General features: G+C 30.3%; 2 protein-coding genes across 2 annotated transcripts; both read right to left on the reverse strand.

The window, feature by feature from the left end:
* Window positions 1-10,595: 10,595 nt before the first annotated feature.
* VNE69_03198 (uncharacterized protein) lies at window positions 10,596-11,261 on the reverse strand (the record flags this gene model as incomplete). The annotated part of the gene is made up of 1 exon (XM_065473058.1): window positions 10,596-11,261. The coding sequence occupies one exon, from the start codon at window positions 11,259-11,261 to the stop codon at window positions 10,596-10,598; it is 666 nt and encodes a 221-aa protein (XP_065329130.1).
* Window positions 11,262-12,143: 882 nt separating this feature from the next.
* On the reverse strand, window positions 12,144-13,430 carry VNE69_03199 (putative conserved TM protein; the record flags this gene model as incomplete). The annotated part of the gene is made up of 1 exon (XM_065473059.1): window positions 12,144-13,430. One exon carries the CDS (start codon window positions 13,428-13,430, stop codon window positions 12,144-12,146), a length of 1,287 nt encoding a protein of 428 aa, XP_065329131.1.
* Between the last annotated feature and the right edge of the window lie 236 nt (window positions 13,431-13,666).

Raw genomic sequence — 13,666 nt, forward strand, 5'->3', positions numbered from 1 at the left:
TTCTAAATGATTTTTATATAGAAGATCTGAAACATAAAGGCTTTAAAATATTGTCTCTTCATCAACAGTGGACTACCTTTTTTTATATATTATATTGTATAATATGCCATTTCGCTTGATCATAGCAGGTGTATCTATAACCATATTATAAAGATATAAATACGTATTAAAAACTACAGTTTATGGCTTAGTATTACATTTTTTTTTGTCAATTGTGCCCATCTACTAATGCCCTTTCGGCCTTGGCAATCTTAATAGCATATCTTATGCAAATTATTAAAATTATTCTGTTATATAATTCAGTTTGCGCAGGGTTCGCCCATTAATTTAAACATACCCAAGTATGTAATCAATTTCAGATTTGTGAATATGTCTGACAAGTACTAGATTATTCGATTTCGACTGTAATAACAAGTATTTTTCTTTTTTTTACATATATCTTTGATTTTTATATTTATTCTTGATATACTTTACTTGTAGGTCTTTATATGCAATTTTGATATTTTAGGTATGCCTTACTTTACATTCTTGTTGTGATCTATTCGATTATTCATTTTTTTTACTTTTATATAATTAATTTTGTAATTTTTTTTAATTTTTATGTAGCAATAAAATCATATTTATAAAGGAATTTCAATGTATGTGCTGCATCATATTAGATTTCAACATATAAATTGAGTTTATTTACAAAGCATTGAATCTACATTGGTGATATATTGTAGTATTTGTAAATATTTTTGACATTTACAATATTTAATTGTTACTAACAAATATTTTTTTGTACAATGTAGGCCTTAGAAATTTATATAAATGTAACGAAAAAATTCCCTTTTATCAATTTACATCACTAGTTTACTATTTATAAAAGAATTTTATTTTTGCGGTAGATACTTAATTTTTAAAACTGTCGTTAAAATTTGAAAAAATCTATCAAGTATTTAGCATTATAGGTCTTTACGTAGACTAGATAAGAAAGAAAATAACCTTTTACAAAAGATTTATTTTCAGTATTATGAAAGTTGTTTTAAGCTTGAATTATAATTTAGTAAGCATTAAGGACTCTTCACCCTAGTCGGTCAAAGGAAACAATCAGGAGAGATCCGAAGTATTTTACTGCTTTCTACAGATAGAAATATTTTCTGGGGACAAGAGTCACAATGTCCGAATTGTGGATCTCACAGGAATACCATGGATCATTATGTACCAAATGTGATTGAAGATTGATTTTGATTATATGAGAAGACACAAAGAGGCAGTTAGATGCATCTATCTTTTACTATTTATTAAATATTGGTTTAAGAAGATAAAGAAAATACGTGGACACTCAGTACAAGAGATCATGGAGAATTATCAAGCGGAAATTAGAGTAACTACGAGGATATTTACATATATAGAGGTATAACATAATAAGCCTGATATTTTATTGTTTGTTAAGAAGGAGGAAATAATTTTAATAGTTTAAGTTGCTATAACCCCCAGGATCGACTTAATATAAACAAAATGAAAAACTAAGAAAACATGACCTTTTTACAAATGAACTGGGACTAATACATAAATCTATGACAAGATTAGTTTCTTATATAATGACATTGGGTGGGATGGTGACCAAATATCACAGAAAGTACATTAGGGAGCTGGAAATCCAGCCCTCTGTGTTGAAGAAGATTACTGAGTTTCTCTCTTTGTAACAACGACGAGGATACGATCAAGAAGACTCAGGCGATAAAGAAGGGCTAGAGCAGTAAGCACACTAGCAAATATGGCGAGTGTTTAAGAAATGTTGTTGTTGATGGAGAATAAAGCTGAACCCCCGAAGTTGACCGACGAAAATAATTCCACAGAATCCATAGTCATTTAAGAGCTGAAATCCATGTGCGTACCACGAAAATTGTGAACAAAAATCTAGAACAAACGAAAAAATAACTCAAGTAACCATTTTTCTATCATTTACATTTAATATCGCGTAAAACTAGCACGTTTTAGGAAGACATATAAGGAATTTGAACCATATAATTTAAAGTATCACAAATGTATAACTATTGGCATTAGATCATTGACTAAATATGCTATAATAATACCTTAAAAACAATAACAAATAAACCAAAGTTAATAAAGCGCCTATTATGAGGTGTTGTTTTACAAAAGTAATTAGATCTTTGAACATTTCTTGTTCTATAATTCTCAGGTATAAATACAACTTTAGAAAAATTGAATTGCCAGATAGGAGTCAGAACCTTTCCTGCTTGGATGTATAATCACTCTCGTGACAGTGTAGGCGTCGACATCAACATCGGTACTATTTCATAAAATAAACATTTTATTTTAATATTCTTCCTTAGTGATATTAGTATACTTTCATTGGGGCTTTTAATCTTCCTTTATGATACAATATTAAAAAAAATTTGTATGCAATCACTACACATGATACTATTATACTATTCGTATTTTCATGTATTCTATTTCATTAATCAAAATTTTTTACTTTACAGTATTGGAATATCAAAAATCATTGTACCTTTAAAAATAAATGTAAAAATATATACCTGAAGATTTTACACGTCGCATCAATTTTTAAATTATGATCTCATGCGCTATATGTTTTTTTTTTCTTGCAAGTAAGAGGTGGGGAGAAACCTTACATAGGGACCAGAGGGATTTAGGTGTGATCCTCATCCAACTGGTACTGTGAGATTCTTACTCACTGAAACTCCCTCCATACAACTTGCCGGTGCAGCAAGCTCCGCCGTATCCATTCGACTTTGGCTCCAGGAGAACACTTTCCATTTATACCTCAAATCGCGTCCAGAGTGACCTCACGGCGGATATACTTAACGGGCATGGTTATCTATAACCCGAGGAGAGACATCATCGTACTGGCTCAAAGGTCCCTACAATCATCTGTATTGCACACACGGCTCCTTACACGACCACATCCCCAGCCCGGCGTTTTTATTGGGCTGCGTTGACCACCAGTCTCCCACTAGTTTCGGCCACCGCGTTACAGAATCTTGTAGGATAGGGTCCACGAAACCTTCTATTGCCCTACTTCGTCTAGTCTCTTAGTTAGCTCTAGAATCCCACTCTAGAGTGCACCAGCCATGGGATCCAACTAGGCCATACCCATTAGATACTTTTATGTATCATTAAGTCACCAAAGGGCGATACTGCTTTTTGGCCTTGAGGTGCGTTTCTACACTAGATGCTAATCCCCTTGTGGCTGGACACACACAAGTTTCATTATATCAACTTAATGATTATCGTGGACATTTTCATCATCTGAGTTGTTCCAACTGCATCATAGAAAGTGGAAACAATTTTGGTGCCCCTGGGAATCGAACCCAGCCATTGCTCAATGGAAGCATAGCATTCTACCACTGGGCTAAGGGCACCTCATGCGCTATATGTTTACACCTGTGTTATCAATAAGCCAAGATATTTTTTAAGACATTTCATGTAAAGTAGAAACCTTATTTTCAATGGGACTAAATAAGGTAAATAATAACGGGATCTAAAAGCGAAAGGTAAGATCATACAAATACATTGATTATAAGGCAATTACAAAATTAACTGTTTTTCTTAAGCACATAAGCCTTTGTTTGCAATTAAAAATATTCAAACAAAGCTTAAACATAATTATATTGATACGCTTCTATTTTAATCGTCACAAAAAACATAATATGTCTTTATTTATCATAAATTGGGGCCAATCATATCACAAAATATAACATCCCCCTTTAAGACGGTTAATCTCATACTTACTCAACCCCCCTTTAAATCATAATGTCTTTTCTTCACCAGCCGTCCTGTTTCCAATCGTACAATATAAGAATCTCCTCCACAAATCGCGTAAATTTTCCCCCTCTCCAGAAATCGTCCTTTTTCATATTTAGTACATCCCTTCAAATTTTCTTTTTTCGCTACTCGTACTTGCTGATTCCCGTAAAACCTTTCTCTCTTCCATTTAACAAACTTCTTACTGTATCTTCCTTCAGGATCATTTTCTATCATAACTTTTCCACTAGTATCTATAATTGCCTCTTTAGGTGTACAATCTATCCCACTGTGATAACTATTTTCATACAAATCAATCGCTCTCATAACCTTATCGTCAAAATCATCGCCTTTGATTTTCAAAATAGCTTCTCTCAATGTTCCTATTACTCTCTCTACACGTCCATTACTACGGTGGCTTTCTATGCTTATCTTCCTGTGAGCAATATCTAATCTTCTACATAATATTCTAAGATCCTCGTTAACAAATTCCTTGCCAATATCGGTTATTATTTCCTCTGGTCGGTTTCCGTTCCTACATAAACTTTCTATAAACCAAGCAACATTCTGAGACTTTTTTCCTTGATGCTCATTCCCCAAATCAGTCTAGTATGGTAATCAACACCAATCAAAACGTACCTACATTCGTCGCGAAATTCAATCAAATCAAAAGCTACTTTCTCTAAATATCTACTGGTACTAATAAAATCACATCCGCCCGACTTCTTCCTATCATAAATTTGGCATCTTTCACACTTCAATAACTCATTATAAATCTCTGACTTCATCCCTAACCAATAGTAAAGCTTCTTCATCGCATAATAAACACTTCCAACACTACGATGACCTCCATTTTCGTGATATTCCATTATTAACTTTGCCCTATTTTCCTCCTTTGGTATCTCTGCTCTTATACCACTATCAAAGACCCAGTATTCCTTTCCATCTTCATATACTGTATGTTTCTTCTCTTTTCCTTCAATTTGTTTCACTGTTCTTTTCTTTATCATTTCCTCTTTCTCAGTCTCTTCAACAGGCGCTCTACTTAACGCATCGGCCACTACCATTATATCTAGCTTCATGTACTCAATTGTAAAAATCGAACTCTTAAATCTTTTCTATCCACCTATTAATCCTATTATTATCGAATTGTGGCTTTCTCCAGATTTCTATCAAAACTTTATGGTCTGTTTCAACTTTAAATTTACGACCTTTTAATTCATATTCGAACTTTTTGATTCCCCAGTAGACCGCATACATCTCTTTCTCGCTTATTCCGTATCTTGATTCCGTGGGAGTAAACTTTTACAAAGCCCAATGTACCGGCACCCACTATTCTTCGTCATTCTTTTGCATTAATACCGCGCCCGTTCCTATGTCTGACGCATCTGTTCTCAATAAAAACTCCTTTTCATAATTAACTATCTTCAACTTCCCCATTGTCTGTACTCTTTCTTTTCAACTTAACAAATTCAACTTTCATATTTTCTGTCCATTTCCATTCGTTCTTACCCTTCAAACTGTCGGTCAAATGTACCGTTAAATTCGCATTTTTTTTTATAAAGCTTCTATACCATCCTGTTAATCCTAAAAATCTCCTTACTTCTGACACGTTTTGTGGCTCTGGGAATTCTAACGCTTCGTTTTGTTTTATTTCAGACGGTGTTATCTCTAAACCATTCAGTGTAACCCCAAATAGCTTTACCTCCTTCAAGCATAACTGTACCTTATTAATATTAATCCTCATCTTATTATCTTCCAACTTCCTAAGTGCTTCTCCTAACAATATATCGTGCTTCCCTCTCGTCGCTGCATGTATAACAATATCATCCATATACACTTCTATTCCTTTTCCCAAGTGTCTCTCAAACAATTTATTTATTATTCTTTGTAAAATCTGCGGGGAGTTCTTGTATCCCATAACCATACTATTCCATTCATAAACCCTTCTATTAAATTCAAATGCAGTTTTATGTTCATCTGCCTCGTCGATCTCAATACTTTAAAATCCTTCCTTTAAGTCAATTACCGTAAAATATTTTGAACCCTGTGTTTTCTTAATTATGTCTCTTATATTAAAAAAGCCAAAAAAATCTTTTTTAACCAAATCATTCAAGGCCATCAAATTACTCACTAGCCTTATTCCGCCATCTGGCTTTCATAACGCTCTTATTGGATTTCTCCATTTCGAATTCGACCTTCTTATTACCTTCCTCTTTTCCAGTCCTTAAATAAAATTTTCAGTATCCTCCATTAATGCTTGAGGTATGCACTGTCCTTTCTTCACTACTTTAGCACCCTCTTGTGTTTTTATCTTACATTTCTCAGATCCTCTGAATCCAAATATAAATATCTTTCAATTCAATCCCTTCCTGTTCTCTCAATCCATACATAATAATACTAAACTCATTCCATATCATTCTGATCACCTGACCACAGTCCTCACTTGCTGACTTTTTGTTTCTTGTGTTCGCCATGTCTTTATTTATCATAAATTGGGGTCAATCATATTACAGAATATAACATAATATTAAATTCAAAAGAATTCATGGAAATGAAATTTAAGTGCGTTGATAAAATAACAACATCAAAAACATTCAACAAAAAAGAATTGGATATCAATTTTAAAGCGACTAAACCAAACTTACGAAGAATGAAAGCATTCCACGTCTAATACTAAATTCCTAAGCTTCATACTTCTACGGCCTTTTGGATTTATTTTCGTTTGAATACAAATATCGAGACGGCGTTTTCAGCTTACACGATTGCTGGACTGAACTAGTGTTGTAATGTCTACAAAAAAAATGCAATTTTTTACAACGAAGACATAAAGTAAAAATTTATATTCAAATATTTAACTAATTTTGTTAAAACCAATGTTTGTTTGTGCATATAAAATATTATCTAAGAATTCATTTAAACAACTACATTGCTGGAAATAAAATATTAAAACAAATTTCAATTTCTATAGATAAACAATTGCCTTTAACACAATTGCGATAAAGATTAAAGATTAATTATCGAAAAATATAAACTTTTAAATAAAATGAAACGAAGGATGAAAAACTATTTATTGGTATTTCTGTCCATTTTTGTGATACAATCACATAATTTCTTTATACGTTTACACGCATTATCTTTGCCTTTATTATAAAAGACAATTAATTTATTTCCTAGAGTATATATGTCATTTAAAATTTCGTATATAGCGGGTCTGTGATTTTGAAATTTGTAATAAAAAATCCTATATGTCTTTATTTATCATAATGGGGGATAGAAATTATACAAATATATCACATCCCCCCCTCAAGACGGTTAGTCTCATCTAATTTTCACATCTACCCCAAGCATACCCTTCAGATCATAATGTCTCTTCTTCACAAGCCTACCATTACTAAGTTTTACAATATAAGAATCCTTTCCACACTTTTCAACAATTTTTCCTGTATCCAAAAATCTTCCTTTTTCATACTTATTAACACCTGCCAAATTTTCTCGTTTAGCTATTCTTACCAATTGACCTTTGCTAAATTTTTCGATCTTTCCTTTTCCAAACCTATTACAATATTTCCCTATAGGGCTATTTTCAAGCATTACGTCTCCAGTTTTATCTTCAGTCGCCTCTAATGGTGTACATTTTATTCCCGTATGATAGCTCTGATTATATACATCGATACTTTTATATACTTTACCTTCAAAAGTTTTCGCATCCGACTTTAAAATACTTTCTCTCAAAGTTCCTATAACACGCTCTACTCTTCCGTTACTTCTATGCGCTTCTATACTTACTTGTCGGTGTATAATATCGAGATCTCTACAAAATTTTCTAAATTCCACGTTAATAAACTCTTTCCCGTTATCTGTAATAATTTCTTCTGGTTTCTTCCCTTGCTCACATAATCTTTTCAAAAATCCAACAACATTATTACTTGACTTGTTATTTATAACTACTCCCCATACTCTACGTGTAAAATAATCGATAGCAACTAAAACATATTTCTTCTAATTTCTAAAGTCTATCAAATCTAATGCAACCTTCTCTAAGTATCTCGACGTATCTACAAATTCACAACCACCCATATTTTTCCTGTTATATATCTGACATTTCTGACACTGTTTTATAACCTCGTTTATTTCTTTCTTTACTCCTGGCCAATAGTATTCTTCTCTCATTGCATATTAAACACTTGTCATGCATCTGTGGCCTACTTTTTCATGATATTCTTGGATTAATTGTCTCCTTATATTCTCAGGTGGTATTTCAACTTTACGTCCTGAGTCAAATTGCCAATATTGCTTTCCATTCTCGGAAGAAACATGTGCTTTCCATTTACCTTCTGTTTGCTTGATTGTTCGCTCTTTATTTTTCATTTCTTTAATATCCTCTTCCATATTTATTCGACTCAACGCATCTGCTACCACCATCTCATCAGGTTTTTTATATTCCACGATAAAATCATATTCCTGTATCTTCTCGATTAAGCGATTTATTCTGTTATTATTAAAAAACGGTTTATTTCTTATCTCCACCAGTGCTTTGTGATCCGTTTCTATCTTGAATTTCCTACCTCTTAACTCGTATTTAAATTTATCAATGCCCCAATATATCGCAAGCATTTCCTTTTCTGATATTCCATATCTTATTTCGGTAGGTGTTAGCTTTTTAGATGCCCATTGTATAGCAACCCATTCCCCATTCTCATTCTTCTGAAGTAACACCGCACCCAATCTCAAATTGCTAGCGTCTGTTCTTAGTATGAACTCCTTATTATAGTCCGGTAACCTTAGTCTTCCCATATTTCTTAACACATTTTTCATTTTAGTAAATTCCTCTTTCATCTCTTCCGTAAATTTCCACGAATTGCCATTTTTCTTCAAACTATCTGTCATTTTCAACGTCAGCCCGGCATAATCTTTTATAAATGGTCTGAACCATCCAGTCAATCCTAGAAACCTCCTCAATTCCGTCAAAGTTTTTGGATCCGGATACTCCAAGGCTTCATTTTTCTTTATTTCGTCGGCCGTCATGTCTATTCCATTCAGCGTCACACCTAATAATTTTACTTCCGCTTGTCTAAACTGTATTTTCCCAATATTTAATTTCATTTTATTTCTCTTAATTCTTTCTATAACCTCTATTACTAATTCATCGTGTTTACGTTTATTGTTAGCATGTATTACTATATCGTCCATGTATACCTCAACACCATTTCCTCGCAAATCTTCAAAAATCATATTCATCGTTCTCTGTAGTATCTGTGGGGAATTTTTGTATCCCATCACCATACTATTCCATTCGTAAACTTTTTTATTAAATTCAAACGCCGTCTTATGTTTATCTTTTTCTTCGATTTCAAAATGGTAAAATGCTTCTTTGCAATCAACAACAGTAAATATTATCGACCCTTGCGTAGCTCTTATTATTTCTCTCATATTCGTTAGCTCATACGGGTCTTTCTCGACTAAATCATTCAACCCTATAAAATTACTAACTACTCTTACTTCACCACTTGGTTTAAGTATCGCTCTTATTGGGTTTCGCCATTCCGAAGACGATCTTCTTATAATTTTTCTATTTTCTAAATCATTAATATATTCCTCAGTCTGTTTGATCAAAGCCTGTGGGATCGTCTGTCCCTTTCTGACTATCTTCTTACCCTCTGGAGTATCTATCTTACACTTCTCTAATGTACAATAACTTATAACCTCATCCCCTTGTTTAAAAACTTCTTCATATTCCGCTTTGAGATCTTCCAACGTAAATTCCCTCTTCAGTAATCTTCTTTTCGTCTCTTTATTGCTCGCATATATTCTTTCTTTATGTCTTCTATCACTATTATTACATTCCTTTAACTTAACTCGTTTTGTCTTTCCACTTGGTTTATATTCTTTATTGTCATTACTGCTACTACAACTTTGGTTTTCGTCTAAATTTAAGTACTTATTAAACTTTTTATTATTTTTCTGATTATTGTTCCTTCCTAAATAGCAGTTCCTAGCCATATGGCCAAATTTACCACAATTAAAACAATTCCTATTATTTCTTATTTTTTGTACTGTACTCCTTAAAACTAAATCTTTCTCTTGAATTTCTTTTCTCACTGTTTCTCTAACATTCTCAGCTATGACCTCCATAAGTTCTCTCCTATTTTCTTCTTCTTTTTTAGTTCTTTCTTCTCTACATATTTCCTCCTCTAATTTCTCAATTATTTTATAATATTCGTCCTCTTTACTAATTCTTTCTACCATGAAATTTTTTATTTCTTCACTTCCTTCCATAAATATTCTCTGCTTCCACAAACTGATTTCTACTTCCTCCATCTCCAACCTATACATTATTCTTCTAACTTCCTTTATTAACTTTTTGGCCTCTAGACCACAGTCCACACTTGTAAACTGACGATTCGGTATCGCCCCCATGTCTTTATTTATCATAATGGGGGATAGAAATTATACAAATATTTCACACTATATATTAATTCGATTAAATCTGGCACATTGATATTATCTGTTATTTTGAAAATTTTCCAATTTAATAGCTCCAAATCATATTTTACCAGTAAAAAATCATACTTTATGTGTAAGTTTATTTTTTTCAGTGAGATATATTCGCTTACTTCTCCAATAAATTTTAGAGCATCAATAATACCATAATTACCAATAAAATTGATTTTTTCGATTTTTTCTACAATTGATTTTGTCTTTTCTATAATATCCCTTTTGTACCTTGAATTAAAATTAGAAATAGATTTTCTAATTTGTAATATTTCCTTATTAGCATTAAAAAAATAACAACCTAAATTTCTAGTTGGTATAGGATTACGTTATAGATATTCCTGTTCTTGTTGCTTAACTTCGCTAAATTTTTGTTCCATTTCCATTATTTTTTTTTCTAGTAATGAATTATAATCTTTTTCACCTGTATTGTTTTGATTGCATTCGTTCCTAAGAAGTTGTTGAAAATTGTTGTCATAAAAAGATTTATCATTTGTTAAAATACTTTTATCTATAAAATTTTCATTGTCATTCTCCGTTTCCTCTGCATTTTGCTGTATAATTTCATTATTGCATATAAAAGTAGATCTGTCCTGATGAGAATTCTCTTCATTTTTACAAATTTCCGACATATCCTCAGAAACTTTAAGCATTAATTTTTCATTTGTTTGAGATATTTTGTTTTGTGAAAAGTTCTCTCCGCATTTCAAAGAATTAACTAAGTTTTTTATTTGCAATTCTTCTGTAGTTTTTTTGTTTTCATAATAGCAAGTTTCGTTAATAGTTAATCTCTTATGATTTTCATAGTATTCCATTATATCCTCAACATGCTCATTCTCTTCATTTTCATTATAATTCTCTGCCATAATTGTATCAAAATCAAACTCTGTGTTGCTATCCATTTGATTATAGTTAAGTGATTGTTGAAATATTTTAGTATTATATGTATTAAACATGTCGTTTGAACATTTTAGCAGAAAAATATATAAAAACATGGGGATAAATCATAAAAATTTTTTATTATGATAAAAAAATCATTTAACATAAATTGACGGTTTTTTTGTTTTAATTGATGGATAAATTCTAAAAGATCTATAAGGTTATCTGGTTTTATCGTTAATTTTTTTCTCCTTATAATACACTATTAAATACTTTTACAGACATATAAAGGAGCAAAAAAATTAAATATACCAAGGGGAACATAGTTGTGTTTTTTATGATAAAATAAGTGAATGGAAAATTTTTATGTTTATTTATCGCCCTGATATAGTATAATTACTGACATAGTTTTTATTGCCATTTACTTCTTTTTACACATATATATATATTAGAAAAATGGATATTTATTATCTATAGATGTTCGTTTTATAACTTAAAATTAAGAGTTTTAATTTTGAAATTATCAAGAAATTCAATTTTAGCATCCAGAATATCATGAAATTTATTTCCCATATAATTAATTCAATCTTTTTGAAACATAAAATTGTTCGAAGCATTTTTATAAATATGACTATAATATTCACTTTCGTTCGATAAAAAATGTTTCTGTGTTGTACTTGACTTATGTATTTTATTTGTAAATTTCTTATTTATAAAAAGTAATTTGCTACATAGTATTTATATACAAAAATTACGTATTTATCATAGAAATAATGTATTAACCAAATTATATTACAAAGTTTAACGAAAAAATATTCAAAAATTTAAAGACAAAAGAAACATGCATTAACTTTAATTGACGAAGATATTTTATACATTAGAATATAATTTTTTATAACATGTACTTATACAATAATTTTTTCTTAAAATGTTGCAATAAATTTTTTTTTATTATAGAAAATTATAAATACATAAAGTATTACTTAAACATTTATTAATTAGATTAGCACTTTTAGATCAATGTTGCACTGTTCTTCTACCTGTCTGATTTCATCAATTAGATCTTTATAAATATATGTGTATCTTTTATCTAAATCAACTAGTAACATAAATTGATCTCTTTGCTTTAGTAGAAAGTTTATATATTTATTAATATTCTCCATATATTTGACACTGTTATTAAAGTCATTTTTTAGCATGTATATTTTTAGCTTATAAATAATCTTGGATGTCCATTTATCAATAAAATTATAATTTTTATATTTTTTAACTAACATACTTCCATTAGGTTTTATTTGTGGAACAGTCATATATAACTTATTATCAAGAATTTTATATTCTTCTAATATATTTTTACATATGTTTTTGACATTATCGCACTCTTTTTCTACATATTCTAATAGATCACATAAGTCTTGTTTATTTCTACATATTTGGTTTAAAACATAGTTATATTTATAAGACATGTTAGAAACACGATAAAAAACATATCTGACATAGTTTAAATCATTATCTTTTATAAAATTTGTAAATTTTTTATCTTTAATACTTAAATTATATATTAGAAGTCTATTAAAAAACTCAGTCATAGATAAATGTATCAAGACAGAAATATATAATAATATCATATGATTAATTATTCTGCCATTATAAACCAAATCGCACCTTAAAAACATTAGCAAAATATTTACGAAAAAACTAATAAATAAGACATATGAAATTAAGAAGCCACAAGAAAATATTAAATTGACAAACCACATGTTCAAGATTCTGTTTATCATTCTTTTAGTGCTGAGCGCATAATATTTGAATATACCTTCGATTTCCGCAAATTCCAATATATTGTTTCTGATATCAAAAGATAAAATTAAACCAGAGATGAGTGATACGACACAAGTGATGGTAAAATTAAGATTAATTAGTATCTTTTTAAATATAAAAACGATATTATTATCAGCCATTTCTAATATATTAGTCTTGACTGGGAAATTAATATAAAATATTAAAGAAGAAAATGTATAACCAAATAAAAGACACATAAAGTTTATGTGTTTTGATCTCGAATAGAATTTCAATAATATAGGAATTAAAAATGATAACATAAAAATGAAAGTAGACTTTTTAAATAATATTTGAACTAACGAGAAGGGATTGAATAAAATTTTGACATGCGAATTTACAATTTTACTAAATAAGCAGGTTATAAAGATTTGTTGTATAATTGTAATTAAAAGGCCAAACTTCTCCTTTTGTTGAATTAATTTTTTCTGGACTGAGTTCTTCATATGGGCAGTCATTTTATAAATTTTTAAAAAATTATTTCTGCATAAACAAAGAAATTACGGCTAGAATTCAAAATTTCGGTCAGCCTTAGAAAGGCAAAAATAAAGCGTAAGGAGATGTAATAATCGCAAAGATGATAAGTAGAATATTATTATTGCCGTGGACATATAGCCAAGGGCTCAACAAAGAATATTTTTATTGGTTTCTTTTTGAACTAACAGTATTTAAGCTTAAGTTT

This window comes from Vairimorpha necatrix, chromosome 3, assembly GCF_036630325.1.
Source record: "Vairimorpha necatrix chromosome 3, complete sequence".
NCBI lineage: Eukaryota > Fungi > Microsporidia > Nosematidae > Vairimorpha > Vairimorpha necatrix.